This window comes from Lissotriton helveticus, chromosome 2_1 (genome assembly GCF_964261635.1).
Source record: "Lissotriton helveticus chromosome 2_1, aLisHel1.1, whole genome shotgun sequence".
NCBI classification, from domain to species: Eukaryota; Metazoa; Chordata; class Amphibia; order Caudata; family Salamandridae; genus Lissotriton; species Lissotriton helveticus.
The window spans coordinates 1,702,225,557-1,702,243,764 of record NC_136059.1 but is presented as its reverse complement, the minus strand read 5'-3'; the positions used below and the strand labels follow the sequence as shown (position 1 = coordinate 1,702,243,764).

Below are 18,208 nucleotides of genomic sequence, written 5' to 3'. Positions count from 1 at the left end.
GGATAAAGGGGGTTCTTTTAACAGCAATTTCTTCTACGGGAGCCTGGTATGCACCTCAACATAAGGCTACCTGGTACAATAAAGGGAGAAAATTAATACGATAAGTGCAAGAAGTACGCTGACCCAGACACAACCCTGATGAAATCGCCGGTAATGTATAACGCGGCGATGAAACAGGTTTGTTTTTTATTAGAACAGGCACACGGCAAAGAATAAAGTGGAAAGTGCTAGTGGAGCCCAGTTCTTTTTAACCGAATAGGTCCTATAACTCATAACCTGGAGGTTAGGCCCTATCACTTAGGTGGGTCATTCACATAACTACACTGAGTTTCTTTTTGTGCACAGTTTTATCCCCTTTATTTTCAAGGTTGGCAACTGCTGATGATGATAAAGCGGGGAGTCAAGCGAGAACCAGTTTGACAAATCCCCCTTGGTGGTTGCTCCCGTGAGACGTTGCCAACCTCCCCTCCCCTTTTTTCACCAGAGAAGGGTAGAGTAAGAGAGAAGTATAGCACAAGGAATTAGCTTGCACACACATACGTGGTTTTAGACATGGATATGCAAAGGAAGAGTGACATGAGACACTGAAGTTGGTAGTAGGAGTAAGATATACCCACTACTGAGATTGTTTGAAAAAAAACCAAGTGAAGGGATAGTTCACCTTGTTGTAAGGGCAGGCACAGTGTTTTGAGGAGTCTAGTGAGTAGGGGGCAGCCTGTACCCAGTACAAATCCCCTTTGGTCCCCTTGTTGTTTGGAGGCCAAAAACCTACCCATAGACGCCCTTTCTTCATGCACCTTTTGTAAATAGGCACTATCAGCAACACAGGCTCTCTCATAAAAATCCTTCATTAGCAGTTTCGCTTTCCTTAACTCTCCTTGACTGTTAAGCCGCAAAATGTCTTTACTGGCTCTCTTCAGACCCTGCTCTAGTTCAATTCTTTTTTTTAGGGTGGGAGGCGCACATTTTTTCCGGCAATAGTCTTAGAGGATATGCAAGACCATATGGTCGCCTCAAAAGAGTCCCCCAGTTTTTAGCTGGCTGTAAACTGAATAATCTCAAAGTAAGAATCAATCTCCTTAGAGGGCCCCATCCCCACAACTGAAACTGCTACTAGGGAGTAGTCCAAAAACCGATTTGGCACATGCGTACAATACCTTAGGGCAGAGACCTTCAAACTGTGGGGCGTGCCCGCCTGGGGGCGGTGGATGGGTTCCCAGTGGGGGCACAAATGCCCCTGCAAGTAAATGTTAATGAAGATGGTGTTGAAGTGCGGCCTTGTTTATTTGCTGCATTTCCAGGCTGTCTTTGTTTACACATAGCCCTTGAAGTGAATTAAAAAGAAAGAGAACTGTGTTGAAAGTGATGTGAGGGAAGAGAGTCAGAGGAGGCAAAAGAAAAATAAAAGAACAAAATAGTATAAGTGTGTTGTTTTTTCACCGTCCGGTAACTGAGTATAAAATAAAGCACAAACAGCTTAATTTTAATTGAAAAATAATGCAGGTTAAACTAACAAGTGATAAAATGTATACTTTTTGGTTATAAAAACTCAGCAAATACCATCACTGCAAATGTCTGTGTGTGTTAAAGCTGAGCAATGCATAATTGTACCCTAGTTGGTGCATTGTGGAAAAGTGACCTTTGAATTTATAGTCCGGGCCACTGGAAGCATGCGATTGTGCGGTTGCACCGTTTTTCTCATAATTATGGATTTGCTGTACTTGCCACACAATCCATCATCTGCTGCAAAATTTACAGATGTTTAACAAAAATTCTAGCTCAAACAATTCAAAACTTTACTAAAAATGCAGCAACACGTGTTGCCACGCAGTGGAAAGCTCTTTGCAAAGGTTGACTAGTCACCTTTGTTACGTTATTGCTATATATGGGTGTTAAACTAGTACTTATGCGGGGCAATATATGTTAAGACAGTGTTAAAGAGTATAAAGATAACAAAGTAAGGATGAATACTATTACAAAATGTGCTGCATTATGTGCGTTTTCTTGCAGCATAATTTAGTCAACCCAGTCACATATTTTGGCCTTCTGCCATATAATTCCAGAGGCCATGTTTATAGTGCTATCAGGTCCCTGCCTACAGCAAAAAGCACTGTGAATAGATGCAGTACACTGGAGCCTAGGGGTCGGAGGGGCCACTGCATCACAATTATGAATGACTGTCTCACTTAAAAAAAGAAAAAGGGACATGGGAGCTTATTTTCCTTTCTAGCTTTAGGACAGAGGACACACTTATAGAACAAGCATTGGCATAGCCAATAGGTCTCGCTTTTGGGACCTTATAAGTATTTAGTCATGGAGCACAAAATCCTTGGTGCAACAAAATCAACTGTTGCATGGCTAAACACTTATAAGGTCCCAAAGGCGAGACGTATTGGCTATGCCAATGCTTGTTTATATTAGTGCTGGCAGGGGTATGATGTGGGTTATACCTATTGAAGTGGGTTGGGTTTGGGGTGGTCGAACCTAGGGTTAGTGTGGTTAGGATGGGAGCCTGGTTAGGGTTACAACTAGGGTTTGTTTTAGGCTCTGGAAATTATGTAATATTAGGGTCAGAGTTTGTGTTAAGTTTAGGGTAGAAGTAGATGTAAAGACATGGTGATGTGTTGAGGCAGTAGTCAATTACAATATAAACTGGCCAAGTCAACTGGCTCCTTTGATGTAGTGGTATATTGGCATGGCGCATCTCAGTGTAGTAACATACAGCCAAGTGCACCCCTTAGTGTTCTGCTTGGGCGCGATCGTATTGTGCATCACACAGGGGTCATGCTCTGGAATTGCAGTTTCTAAGCATGTTGGCACGGGCGTGTGGACATGGCTGGACTCACTCGCTATGTCGCAGCCAGTGTTGGACAGTAGTGGGCAGCAATGCATGTTTAATGAGGATTAACAAAGAACTACATTATTAACTTTATGACAAAAGAGCGTTCTTTCTCTTTTATGCAGGGAAAGTGATAAACAACCCAGGGACTCATGTGGATGTCGAATACGGTTTCACATTACTATATATTTCTGTTGTATCAGACATGGAAAATACTGAATACTGCAGCGTGGTTGCTTTGCAGTACAAATGAATGGTTCTTTTGAAGCGGTCTAAATCTTTTCAGACGGGGTATTGGGGAAAACAGAAGGATAACTGCCATGCTACACAGGAATACTGACAATTTTACACATTTATTTTCACCTACTCACTCTTGGCTGTTAGAGAATAGTATAACACAAACAAAACCAGTATTTTTTTCACTAAAAAATAAAAGTGAGGCAATGCTGCGCTCAAGTGACATTCACAACTCCTATTAATTTAATCCACCACAAAGAAGCTGGAGTAAATGCATGAAATGGTTTCCTTCATAGCGCTGACTAATCATAACAAGCAAAAACTACTAAATTATCCACAGCTTCTGTTACAAGGTTGCATGTTAGCCACCACAAAGAACTCCGACGCCTTGTCAAGGGCAATAAGTGGTATATGAATGCAATAACAATCCAATGTAACGCAAATAGCATATAAAAAGTACCTCATAACAGTAGTCACACGCACAACTGATAGGGACTTCACTGTCGCAAACCTCGTAATCTCACCCAACGAGGACGTTAGAGACGAGGGCCAATCATATTTTTGCGTTGCTTGCCTCAAGAGCAAGCGTTGTAATTAAAGCCTCGATTTCGATTTTACAACCGCCCTTCCCCACTTTTAGACATACAGACAAAACAGTACGAACAGGAGCGAAAGATGGCCCGTGAGGCTTCCACTCGACGTCCATCTTGAAAGAGTCTTTACTCCTGTCCATAATATCTCGAGTCAAGCTGAATACCACAAAAACAAAGTTCATATCAGAGGAGGGCAATAATTGTCTGTTTTGCTGAAGTAGTATTTTAATACCTGTTAAGTATTGCTAAGGCCAGTAAAGGTTTCCAAATATTACGAAAATATAAAAAGGTAGTAAAAGTTAGAGAATAATAAAGACACGCAACCGAACTTTTCTTTAAAAAAAAAAAAATTGTAATGCAAATAACTCTTTGAACGATACATATAGCAGTTCCCTGCGGCATACAGATAAGGAACAGTGCACATCCATTACATTTAACAAGTCGTCACACCAAAACGGCACGCGTAGGGTAGAGGATATGTGGTAGCTAAGGCAACTGGTCCGAGACGCGGCTGTGTGGACTTGCCGTGTCAAGTCACAGGAGGAAATGAAACGAAGTACCAGAAGTTATACTTTAAACATAAAGCTTAGACATCCAGGAAGTGTGGAGCTTGGATGCAGACGGCGCACCCAACGTTTTGAAACGCTGCATTTATAGGCCTCGGCTGAAGGTACTCGGAGGAGTGGGGGGAATGTGGGATCGCTGTGCTAGGCTCTGGACTTACGAGCGTGCAAAAGTGAAAGAGATCAGCAACAGAACATTGGAGAAGCGTGCACACTTCTGCTGCCCATAACAGCAAGTTGGTGGCCGCCTTTGGTAGCACTTTAAAAACCCGCTTACTAAATGTCTCGCCAGAGCAGCGCATACGCTAGCTCTAGCGAGACCTAAAAAGGGGAAAATATGTGGGAGCTTTTTTCCGATAGGAACAGAGGGCCTGTTTCAAGATTGGAGTGATGATATAGCATGGTGGGGAAAGGGTTAAAGACACAGGGAAGATAACCTGCTACTCAGGAATGCAGGTATCATTAGCTCAACAAGTGTGTGGTGCATTGGGGCCCAGAAGCAGGAGGGGCTCACGACACCTAAATTACGGGAAGCAGTATTTGTGGTCAATACTTGTTTTTGTTTGTTTCATTTGCTGTTTAATACGCCTCATGTTGTGTGGTTTACGAGCTATAAAAAAAAGTACTCCTGAAATGATCTCATAAGCCCCGCCCCCGGCACTCAACCATGTCCCTTCCAGAGAGTGCAAAAAATAGTCCAACCTTGCTGCTGACTTATACCGCTCTGACACACAAGTAAATTCACACCTAGATGGATAGTCCTCTCTCCAGCCATCTACCAAATTCAGAACCCTCATATTGTCAAGTATAAATCTGACAGAACGTGGTTTGTTCTGGTTTCGAGTACTTGTGGATGTATCTGATGTCGGATACAAATTATATTCAATTTGATATATTTTTGCAGAGACTACATCTTCTGGCCATTGTCCTGCTGCAGTCACCTCACAGCCTCCAGGTGCTCCTGACCCCATCTGCTTTCTTTAGAATTCTCTTGTTGTCACTTTCTACCAACAAGTATCATTTTAACTCCTCGTGGTAAAGGGGTGGTTCCCCTCTCCCACAGGAGGAGAAAACACTAGAGGTCATTACAAGATCATCACAGCGCCATCTACAGGCTATCACTAGACACTAGTGTAAAATCCCCATCTCCTGCTTTCATCATGCGAAAGAGGCGTTAACATGTTGACTGACTTTATTCATTGCTCTGTTGTATAGCAATTGCTTAGCTTACAATCTATAGGGAAGGGCTTGCGGTCTGGAGGGATGCTGGGTTAACCTCGGTGGGGGATCTGTTCAGAGACCAGGAGTTAATAGAACAAAAAGGAGCTGTGCCGTTCCTCAGAAGGAGAAAGGTTTGAGTCACACTATATAGGTGCCACTGGTCTTGATAAGATCACAGTCGGGCATCCATTAAGTTGGATGTAATGCCCTCACACACCCTTGCAGGTGTCATGCTTCATCATCTAGGCTGCTCCTCGTTGGGTCAGCGGTGCAATATCCAACGGGCTCACCTCTAGGAGGGGCTCTTTACTGGAGATCTTTTTCCAACTGCCGTTTGGTGAATTGCGGGTGTGGGGCCAAGGGGTGTGTAGACTTGGAAGTGAGTTAAAATAAGACTGGGAGTACCTATAAGAAAATCTTTTTATTCTGGGGGTCTCCTGTCTTAATTAAAATGTGTGATAACTAGCACTTGACGGAATTTGATGTTCCTGTTTCAGTGCTGGTTAGTATTTATAATGTTTCTCGCATCTGTGTTAATTCACTAGCGATTCTTTAGGACCTTAAAAACTATTAATTTGAAAATGTCTACACTAGAGGACCTCGGTAAGTGTCCGGTAGGTTAGTTTAGGTATCACAAGAAGAAAGGTGCTAATTGTGTTCATGAGTCTGTGATAGGCTGGATCTTCCTGTAGTGGTGAAAAAAGGCATAAAAACAGGTATAGGTTTCCAGACCATGGTAATTGTGACTTTTATGCATTTCTCCAGAACATGCTTTATTAAGTGCAACTAGCGTGTACAGTGCTAAAAGGTGATTAAAAACATATTGGCTAAATATCCTCAGTGAGCAAGTTGTGTTCTGCATGCCCCTGTGGATACAGAAGCATAGCAATCAGTGGTATAAATGAGGTATTGGACTCACCTATTCTGCAAGAAACCTAGGCATCAACAGTACCCGGCGGTCTGCACAATGGTTTAGGCTTCCATCAAGTTTAAGCTGTGTGTAAAAGGATTAATTTGTCAAGAAACGGGAGTAGTGTCATCTTGTTCCTCTTATTAAAGTTAAGTTGGTATGGGTTCTCATCGAACAAACTGGCTGTACAGGTTCCTAATTCTAAATTCCGTGACTACTTGCTCGTTATATCCCTTGTGTGTCTCGAGTGTTCTCTGGGTGTTGGTAGAGACTTTTATAGAGTTAACATCTCCTTGCGATGGTCCTTCTGGCTGTATCGCTACAGCTTTGTCTTCTGTAATTTAAATCAACCGCCCTCAAGGGATAGTAAAACTCGGCGGTGCTTGCGCGCTTCTATGTGTTTGTAACAGTGGCTATAGTTCGTTGTGTGTACCTTTGTACAACCTGTGGGGGTTATTTTGGTTGTATTGCTACAGCTTTGTTTTCTATAGTTTAAACCAGCTGCCCTCAATGGAAAGTTTCACAGCGTGTACAAAGTAAAATAAACCTAGGCGGTGCTTGTGCGCTTCTCAATAGTGATAACGGTGGCCATAGTTGGTTGCGTGTACCTTGCATGAGCTTATTCTCGCCCCTGGTTATGTGTCAAGCGATAGAGTAAGGTTTCGCTCTATTCCCATATTCAGTGTGCCTTCAATCTTGGTTGGAACTTAATGGCGGTATATTATGATTATATCGCTAAAACTTTGTCAGTGTTAATGACAGTGGCTATAATTGATTGCATGTACCTTTTAACAATCTGTGGCGGTTATTTTGGTTATCCCGCTACAGATTTGTTTTCTATAGTTGTAAACTGGCCGCCTTCAAGGGATGGTTTTACAGCGTGTACAAAGTAAAACTAGGCGTTACTGGTGCGCTTCCCACTGTTAATAACGGTGGCCACAGTTGGCAGCGTGTACCTTTTATAAGCTTTTTCTCGCCCAGGTTATGTGTGTAGCGATAAAATAAGGTTTCGCTCGATTCGCTTATTCAGTGCGCCATCGATCTCAGTTGGAACTCAATGGCGGTATAATTCGATTGTATCGATAAAACTTTATCATTCCGGGGACTCAGTACACTCCCTTGGGTGCGCTTGCTTTTAACGTAGTGAACCATATGGAGGCCGAGTTGCGCTGGTCTCCTTTCCCACAATCTTAACAATCACATTTGTAATAGACAGGCGTGTATCTTTTACTTACAATTTGCGCCTCGTGTGCTCGCCGATATGACCTACCCCACGCCGCCAGGTCCGGGAGGTGTTTTCCCAGTGCAGCCATCTTGCTTATCTGTACGCTCCCTGGTCACGTGGTTAGGGTCGTTTCTCTGTGAAGGTCATGTGATTTGTGATCAATAGTGGGTGGCCATGATGGAGTGGTGCCTATCGGTCGTTTCTCTGTGAAGGTCATGTGATTTGTGATCAATAGTGGGTGGCCATGATGGAGTGGTGCCTATCGGTGTATTAGTGTCTTCCCTTGGTTTCATCCACAGGTGGTTTCGGGTATTAGGGTTGCTTTTCACTTAGACCTTAAGTTTGTGGATAAATGGATATAATATCCCTGTGGGTAAATATCTAGATAGAATGTTTTGTTTGCTGCTTCTCTGCTGATTACCGCCATGTAGGCGCTCACTTGGAATGTCATCTGATAAACGCTGATCAGCGAGCAGCCATGCCAAAGTGGTGTATTGTACTGCAGTGGTACCTTCTTTTAGCATAGTGCCAGGGTGGTATGGAGTGGTATTCCCTAGGCACTCATGCTTTTAGGTAAAAATGTCCGTTTGTGGCTCTTTAACCATTATTTTTCGCCATATAGGCGGCCAAGGACATATCCCATATGTTGTTGGGCTGTGGTCGTGGAGATCCTCTCCATATATCTATATGTTGTTTATAGAGTATGGCCTTGCCTTCTTCAGTTCTTGAATTCTGTTTAGGGCACTGTGTTTGTTAAGTGCTTAGTGTTGAGTATGTTGTGCCCATAAGGTCTAGGGAAAATGATGGTTTTTATTGTCACTTGGCCCATGTGAACGCTCTCCCCTAGTGTTACAACAGGGGTGACAGGGTTGTAGTAGCAATCGACTCAGCTGGTCTAGACTCCCTTGCTCAATAGACGCGGGTTCTGTGCTAGATTGTACTCCATGGGATTTCCTCATTAAGGCCTCTGTTGTCTGAGGATATGCGGTATATCCATCTTTGCTCTTTTTTAAAGAGGTTCTGTTTGGTCGTGTGGGGGCTGGTTTCTAATATTAGCCACTGTAATGAGTCTGCTGAGTGATTCTGTTCCAGGTAGTGTGTACACATCTTTGTATTCGTTTTCTTGCAGCGGAAGCTGCTGCGATTCTCCGAGGCCGATACAGAAAAGGGGGGTGGTGATGAACAGAGTGTCTGAATTAAGCAGACCACTCTTACCCAGTCCAAAGATCAGGGCTTGATCCATCACCGTTATTTATCTCACTGCCCCATCCCAGCTCAGAAACCTGGAGATTCTCCGAGGTGCGTACTTTTATGGGGTGTGTGGTCATGCCCATATAGTAGAGTCCACATGGGCATATCAACAGGTAGATGCAGTAGGTGGTATTGCAATTAGTGGGACTCCTCAATTCCCAGGTGAATGAGTCATTCAAATGTAATTGTTTTGTGGGTGGTTGTGAAAGCACACGCGCTACACATCCCACAGGGATAGTGGCCCTTGACTGTGGGCAATTGCCACAGAGTTGTTTGCTGGTTCTGTGCCGTCTTTTTGGTTCTAGTGTGGATGAAGATGTATTTAATATTTCTAGACCGCTTGAACGCAAAACGCGGTCGTTCCAGACTCAGGCATCCTGTGTTTAGGATGTGCCAATGTCACGTCAGTATTTTCTTCAATTTATCTGAAGCTGGCGTGAACGTAGTCACACAGGTCATGGGTTGTTTCTCCTTCGGCTCATCAGGTTTGTGCTCGAGAAGGCCTTCCCTGTGATTGTTACGTGCCCGGTGCCCTAGAGGTGAGCCTGTTGGGTATTGCACCGCCGACCCAACGAGGAGCAGCCCAGATGATGAAGCATGACACCTGCAAGGGTGTGTGAGGGCATTACATTCAAAAAAGGGATGCCCAACTGTGATATTATCAAGACCAGTGGCACCTATATAGTGTGACTCAAACCTTTCTCCTTCTGAGGAACGGCACAGCTCCTTTTTGTTCTGACGCTTTGGGGCACTCGCTGTAGCTGGACCTCCCACTCCAGTGGAGTGGAATTCGCCCCCAACCCTAGCTCCCCCTTGTTGAATAGACCAGGAGTTAATACCCTTTGGCCAGTTGCAGGAAGATCATGACATACCAGTAGCCCATTTCTCGATGCATGGAACACTAATAGCTGAGATGGGATGCCTGTGGAGTGTCACTGACACTGAACCAGAGCTTCACCCACTAACCCACGCCCTGCTCGTCGTGGGGGCGGGGCAGAAGCTGGTGACCTGTTTTTTTTAAGCCTTGGCGTATACGGCGACTGACCCTCTCTCGCCTGTTCACCAGCACTGGGAAACAGAAATAGGACGAGCCCTTGCACCTAAAGAGTAGGAATGCACTATACACTATCCATTCAAAGTACCCTGTAATGCCAAATTCCAGTACATTCAATTCAACATACTGCACAGGGCATCTCTCACCCAGGCTGTCCTACATAGAATGTTTGGGTCCTCCCCTCTTGGTCCTCGATGTCATGCACCCAATTTGGATCAATTACACATGCTCTGGTCATACCGGATGCTGCGACCCTGTGGTTCAGAGTCACAGATGTATTTACCGTAGTGACAGGTTGTGCCAACCTCCTTACCTTGGAGGGGGTGCTGTTAGGGATATTCAGAGAAAGGAGGGCATAAAAGGTGTCCAATCGATTCATAGAATTGGCGATGCTCATTGCCCGCCAGGCCATTGATATGCATTGGAAGACCAACGCACTCCCAACACTAAAACACTGGTGTGCAGCGACTCTCAAATGGGGTACGGCCGAGGTGAACGCGCTGCGCAGGGAGGAAGTTAGGGACCTCCGCAGGGTTCCAATTGCTCATCTGCGGGACAACTCGTTACGTGACCTACAGGATACACAGGAAGCCCCATTGGACGGGTGATGGACTTGGATATTCCAGGCTCACTGGCTTGTAGTCCGGGACCTATCAGAAGTGGTAGTAGTATGGCTTGATAAAGCTGCTGCTCTGTTGTGTAGGTAATTCTGTGGTCTCCTCCCATCACGGGGGCAGTACTTTGAATCCACATATGGTAGTGCGAAAACTGTTAATGGCTGTTGTACTAGTGGACACAGTATTGTCCCCATGTCTGGACTGTATAGCATCTAGGATGCTGGCTTTCTTAAAGCCCAGGATCTCTCTGTAATGTGCTATCTTGTTATGTTTGTAGGGATTTAGAGTTCATTAATATCAAACCATGTGCTCCTATCTCTGTATACATGACAATGTTGCGAATCTTTTCTATGAACAGCCAACTGGATCCAAACTATCTACTGATGTAATATGATCAAAACTAAAAAATTGATTCAGGAAAAAAAAAAGTCTATGTCATAAGACTTTGAATGTTTACCAATATACTCAACCCTAGGACACAACAGGAACAAATTTGAAAGAATTCTGATCGCACACCCAATACAGCTCAGATATGTCATTTGTAGTTTGCTATAATTAGTGCTCAACGCAGACTGCCATCATTCAACACCGTACATACCCTACATTAGAAAAGGGTGGGAAAAAATACATCACCCAAACCACAAAAAACGCTTACCACTGGTTAGAACACCACACACAAAAACATGTAACCCAGACATGCATCACAACCAGCAACAAACCCACACTATTTACATACAAAAGGCATTCTTCCAACTTAGGTGTGTACGTAATAGCAACTCCCTTCAACTCAAAAGAACACAAATATACACTCACAGCTTAATGAACAAGATGGAACCAACAAAGTTACGTACTAGAGGACAAACCTCACAAAATCCCAATTAAAATCAGATTTCGGTCTGTGATGGTAGCATGAAAGTCACATGCAAAGCCACCACAATAGCAAAATGTGTGTCACACAAGTGTCAACGCAAGCGCTTGCTAAACAAGGAGCAGATGCTAATACCTTTCGCTGCAACAGATCTAAACAACATTCAAAACTATATAACTGTATTGTCAGAATGATATATTAATCAAGCAAAAATTCAAGTGTAGAAGAATGATCTGGTAAGCCAGGAAATATACTCGGGCTGACTGGATCCGTTTTAGTCTTCAAGGAGCTTCTTCTCCTACTTGGACCAGAAAACACAAACTTAAAAGTGCATGTATATTGACTGCTGCTTAACATGAAGATTTCAATAGATTTTGCTACAAAGCCCTCCCACATCATTTTAAGAAAGGCTTCTGAGTGCTCACTCAGAGAATGACCAACTGAGCAGAACCTACGCCTACAGGTTTTCATATACATGTGGAGAAGATTTCTATCACATGGGACTCCCAAATAATCCCATAAGTACACTTTGAAATTTATGACTGACACTATTCCCTGTTTATTCAAGCACAACAAAGTCAACGTGCATTTTCCACTGAGTGGAGAGTCAGTGGGGTAAAATAATGTAGAAATGTATGACACTACGTTTCTTTTTTCCAGCAGAGGGAAACTACCTTGCCTAATAAACTCCTTCTCCGAGACCGCCAAGAAATTGGAGAAGGGGTAGTTCCTATCCACTCAAAGAAAAGTCGCTTACTCTGCCTTCCGCGGTATTGTGTGTGCCCGAACGGGGAGGTGCAATTTAGTACAGCACATCTTTTTTCTGCATGACTAAGGGGCACTCAGGTGCACAGAAACACGTGACACTCAGGCCCCGTTATAGCACTGCTGAACCTGAATACGATGTGCAATGGCTACAGAAGCAAACACCCCGTAGTTGATTTAAATAATGAGCAATGAGAAAGTGGCACGTTCAGGGTTGCTTAATCACCGTTACAGGCAAATTGTTTGCAAATTTTGCATCAAAAGCGTCATGAGCAGACATAAGAACATTTGAAGGACATTGTAGCACATAAAAAAACCTTGCACCTCTGCACCCAATCTTTGTGAAACTTCAGCCATCGGGAATACAATGAAAAAACATGTTCTGAGGGTTATAACATGTTTTTGGTTATGATGTGCATCTATCTAGGTATCCGCAACTGTTTGCCTTGAGTGGCGCCCTAAGTGCAGCCCTTTGGTCAATGAAAAATTATCACTTTAGCCATTTCTTAAAATTATTGGTTTCTTTTTAACTTTTCCCGACAATATTCTAGGAGTAGAAATAATAACTACGCCTCCTGGACTTGCTAGCTTTAATGTATTCTCACTCAAGCAAAGAAACATGCAAATGTAATAGGAGCCGAGCACCGCTCTTAACGTGCATGACACCAAAACACTGCAGACATAGGGCACTGGGCAAAACCACACGCTCACAACCAAGCACAACTGAGTAACACGCTTCAATGCCTTATCAGAGACATGCAACTAGAATACAATAAATGTGTCGTATGTGGACAGTCTGGAAAAGGCATGGATCCAATCCTGCAGGGCCCAAATTGAATATCCTAGGTAGGCAAATGCAGGTGATGATTTATACACGTATAATTCAAGAAGGCGGATTGGTGTTAAATTGAAGCGGGTGGAATAAGTTTACATTTCTTCTGACAAACGTCACCTTCATAAGGTGAAAAATTTGCATACATATGTAGAACTGAAAAAGTACGACAGTCACCAACTGGTTAAAACACTGCGGTTCTAGCGGTACAAACCAAAGCAAAATTAAGTCCTTAACATTTTTGCACAAGACTATGCTATGCTATGGACACTTATAATGCGCACAGATGCTCCAGTAAAGGAGCGTCCCGGCGCAGGACAAGGAAGAACACAACACCGCTAAATGCAAAGACAGACAAGAGAAACAGCTGCGGGGGCAAAATTTAAAATAAGAAGGTTTTAATGGCCTTACGAAACAGCAGGAGGTCCTCCAGCAAACGGATCTCTACCGGAAGGGAGTTCCAGATAGCCGCAGCTCTTACTCGAAAAGATCGGCCCCCGGCTCGACAAAGCTTGAAGCGGGGGACCACAGCGAGAGTCTGGCCCAAGGATCTGAGAGAGCGTGTCGGAACATACAAAGACAAGAAGTTGGTAAGAATTTGGGGAGCAGAACCTTTCAAGATTTTGAAGGCCAAACATAGGACCTTAAAATGAATTCTCGTCTTGACCGGCAGCCAGTGCAAGGATCGTAAGGTGTTAGAAACAGAACAAAACCTGGGCAGGCCAACTACCGCTCTGGCTGCGGCGTTTTGAACGCGCTGCAGGCGAGAGATTTCTGCCTGGTTGGCCCCCACCAGGAGAGAGCTGGCATAATCAAGCCGGGACATCACCGTCGCCTGAATCACCAGCTGCCTGGTCGAGGCATCAAAGAATTTGAGGACAGGTCTTAAGCCCCGAAGGACACCAAAGCAACAGGCCGCAGTTCTCTTTGTGTGGCCGACAAAGCTTGACTTGTGCCTTTTGATATTACTGGTTTACCTGATTGTATACTGACATGTTTTATGTATGTTATTATTATCCTACCATGTTAATGACTATTATATTGCTACCATTTTCTCTGTTCATTCCTACTGCCCCCACCCTGTCTTTGTGAAGCGCTCTGATATCTGTAAGGATCTTGTTCGCGCTATACAAAACTTTGAATAAATAAATAAAGCTGACTATCTAATTAGAGACATTCGAATGCTCCATTTGATGCTTTTAAAATAAGATAGATTCTGAAAAACTACAACTATTGTCCCTGTGATTAGGGTTTACTCTTCAACGCCAGTGCTGTTGGCGTACTGGGGAAAAAATACCAAACTACATCGAGTTACGTAGATATTAGACTGAAGCAGGTGCCCTGAGCAGCCGAGGGTGACGTTACTAGTCTGTCATCGTCCGGGGTGTTCAGGAAACCCCAGTTTTCCACACCCCCATTTTACGTCAAACGTGCCTCACTGTCACATCTGGTTATTCTGCAAAAGATGTAGGGTTGCGTATGACTTCTTCAGACCTGCAAAAGCAAGCCGGAGCTGTTCTGCAGGTAGTGCAACTGGGAGGAAAGTGTTCGGGCAAGCCTCATTCCATTAACAGACCCTGGGATGACACTGCAATTCCCAGCTCCGATACTTGACTTCTGACCCTCCTCCGAATCATTTCACATTATGACCGCTACTTTTAACTTTTCAGCAACATCCATCTCTACGACCAGAATTCTTATCAAAGATAATAATTGATAATAAACACCCCGTGACAATGGGTAATTTAGACTCCCCAAGATCCCACACTTATAACTCCCTTGCCAATGCAAGCCAAAAGGGACATAATATACCTTCCAGAAATACTCCGAGTTCTCAATTTTCGCATGTGTTGGGTGGTGGAAGCTAGAGTGGAGGGCTTCAACTACTACAAGTCCTCTCACAATGGAGAAGTGGGGGGGTTACAGTCTCTGGGTTACTTCAGATGTAGAAGATAATCTGAAGTAAGCCACGAGCCCACTGGGACGTTGAGGTCCGACTCAAAAATGAAATACGCGGCACACCTGACATATTTCAAATATTAAGAAAAGAAGGCGTGTGCGCTTTACTATGGGTGGGGTTTCTTCCAACTGCACAGGAACTTGAAAGGAGACCCTCCAACCACCCCTTCTTCAGCCCCACTTCTGCGCCCAGGCCCTCGCTGTACCGTCTGTTCGGGGTCGATCTCTATCTTGAAGGTTTGCTGCTGCAGGGTCTTCAGGGTGATCTGCATGAGGCCGTCTCCCCGTGACTCCATCGCCGCTACGCCTGTTTCCGGAAGGTCCGGCACTCGCTCTAGTGCACTGCGGGACTGGGCTGCGCGCGCTAAGGGGTCGCTATCTCATGGCCGCGCGCCGCCCGCCGCCATCGTGACTCGCTTAGGGTATCCTGAAAACTGGACTAGCTTGAGAAGGCGGGGGTGGCGACCAACAAGATGCGCATGCTCACATCCTCGCCTCCGCTCCAGAAGCAGAAGGTGTTTTTCATAGACATAGAAGAGAGAAGCACAAGGGTTCCCGTCGCGTTGAAAAGCCTACATAGACCACCAGACGCGTATTTCTCACTGTACGCATGCGCTCGCTTAAAATATTGCTCGTCATCGCAGAGAAAACGTCACTGTCAACGTCTTCTTTTGGCACATAGTAAGCACTGCCTGATCCTAGCATGGCATTCGGGAACGCCCCGTTGATGCGCTCTGTCAAACTTCAATGAAATTAAAGCTCAACTGTGAAAGCGCGCCGCGGACATCGTGCAATGATATGTTTATAATTCACATATTTAAGTGTTTAATTACTATAGGCATGTGTGTGTTTATAAGATGCTATTGTTATCAGATAAAAAAGCGTGATTACGTCGTTCTGTCACCGAAGGATTAAGAGTAGGTGAAAAATAGTTTGTGCAACATTTTCAATATTCTGCCAAATATCCCCGCTTGATTTAATAATCATTTACACAGCTGCCAAATACTTTGTTAGTAACTTCTTCCTATGTTTGCCGGTTTTGGTTTATTTTTGAGAAGGGAAAAAAATCCGGATTTCGATGATTTTCCTAATAGGTCGTGCCTAGAGACAAATTAGTTATATTGCTAGGCTCATGTAGTAAAAACGAATAATAAAAAAACATCTGTACAGGTTTGGTTCAGCACTCTTCAATCTAGTGGAGTGTTCAACTGTCACTCACATTTTGCTTTTCACTCATCACCATAAGGGGAAATGGATCTGTCCACCTCAGCCGCTGTCTTACTCCGAGTGGTCATTTACAGGCCTGCCAAGTATCACGCATCAGGCGTGAAGCTAACTCATTTCAGTGTGGTGTTACCGCATCACCACACTGGAATGCATTGTCACGCATTTTTGCCACTGACCGCACTCTGCTGACAGCGCTGAAACTAGCTGCCCTCTACGTCAAGTGCTAGCGTGCGCCGGCGCCACCTGTGTCCACCCTGGCCCGCAGCAGACTACACTTGCCAGCAGCAGCAGCTCAACAGTTAAAGATCTGCTCTCAGACTGTAGTGCTACAGTGTTACAATATCTGCCCTACTGCCTGCGAAATTCACGCCCACTGCGCCGGCTGCACGGCTAGTGTCAGTCACAGCGAGCCACTCTGACTGCAGCCAATTAATACTGAGACCTGGCGGGGCCTACCCTCAGCAGTCATTGCATTATAGGCTGTGGCGCCGTGGGGGGGATGTGACCTCAAGTCCTCCTGGGACAGGAAGTGAGGTCAATCAGAAGCGGCGGGCCAGGGACTCCACTGGACTGCAGTGCTGTGTCGTCGGTCCCGTCCGCGCGGTTGCCCTTTCAGTCTGGTAGTGTGTCTGAGACTGAATGCAGGAGGGGTAATCATTTAATATAATATTAACCCAGCCACGGCATTGGACCGTCGGCACGGGCCAGAATCAACCTCACCTGACAGTGACTCTCTCACTCAGGGTCAGTCAGGTCAGGCAGCATCAATGCCGCGCGGAGACTGCATGCAGTGCTGCACAGCTGTGTGGCTCCGTCACGGTCTGCTGCGGCCGCCGGATACCCCCCCTCCCCCCCCCCCCCCGGCGCACAGAGAGACAGTGCCTCCTGCCAGACTGGACTGAAGTTCACAACAAGTAAGTACTTTCTGGTCAGCCTGGCAGCCTGCTACTGACTTTACAGTAGTGTTGTTACCTTAATGTCACACAGCAGCACGCACGCACATGCACTGCAGATCTGATTTGATCATTATTTCAGTAAAAGCTGCAGGGCTGCTCTGTCTCGTCATCCTTCTGAGGTTTCAGATCTGCAAGATCTGATCCTTTCATTTCAGACAGTAATACAGGCAGGGCTGATCATGTGCATAATACGTTAGGTAGACTCCATTAAGCTGACTGTTGATTTATTTATTTAAAACACAGGAGAATTTAAATATAATTTCGGGCCCTCAGTGCTGCTCTGCTGTGGAAGAGATCCCGCTCATTCTGACACCAGGCAGGAGTGTTTTTTAAGTCCTGCTGTGCCCTTGCTGCCTCACCAGCCCTGGCCCCCAGGCAGAGATTTCCGTGTTCTGGGCGGGCATGTGATGCAAAGCATTCTTCACCTGCCCTGACTCCATGTGTGTTCCAGGAATGGTCTGGGCTGGACTATCTTGAAAAAGCCTAGCAGACCAGAGCCTATGACTTGTCTATGACCTGAACTGGCAGCTGCAAACGAGGATTCTGCAGAGTGCCAACTCTTTAATGCATTCCTGAGCCCCCAAAGTCAAGAGTTGCCCAGCGACTGTTGCTATCAGAGCAACGCCTGCACCAGTTCAGGGGATTGGCAATTAAGCAGAACCCCGTAGTCCAGAAAGTTGGTTAGTGGCCGGTACAGAAGAGGCCCTCAATCCGTGCTTATAGAGTGATGTCTGCAGTTGGAGGAGTGACATATACCTATGAAATGGTGCAGGTCAGTACTTTAAATGAAAAGATACAAAAAGTGCTGGTACTTATTATCCACAGTACATATTCGCTCCTCCGAAGTGCAGCTGTTCTCCCATTAAATGTATTACAGCACTGCTGAAAAGTGCAGAGGCTCTCCCTTTTAAATTAAAGTTTTCCTGGCCCTTACTCAGTACCGGACACCATCTGCCCAGTTAAAGCAATAGTTTACAGGAAGAAGTCTGGATTTAATGATTATTCTGGTAAGGTTTTGTAGCATGGAATGGCAATTTTACACTGAGTGGAGCGGTGTCAATTATCTGGTTTACGGCGGTGCAAACAGGTGT

The 18,208-nt window shown here is 45.0% G+C and overlaps 1 protein-coding gene across 2 annotated transcripts in view; it reads right to left on the bottom strand.

Moving 5' to 3' along the window:
* RAD23B (RAD23 nucleotide excision repair protein B) overlaps positions 1-15,624 on the bottom strand; it is a 355,852-nt gene extending 340,228 nt beyond the window's left edge. The window contains exon 1 of one of the 2 annotated variants that reach the window (XM_078676661.1): positions 15,141-15,624. In XM_078676661.1, the coding sequence (XP_078532787.1) occupies positions 15,141-15,230 (90 nt within the window). In that variant the 5' untranslated portion in view covers positions 15,231-15,624. The remainder of the gene's footprint in view (positions 1-15,140) is intronic. The other variant, XM_078676659.1, reaches the window with a different exon arrangement.
* Between the last annotated feature and the right edge of the window lie 2,584 nt (positions 15,625-18,208).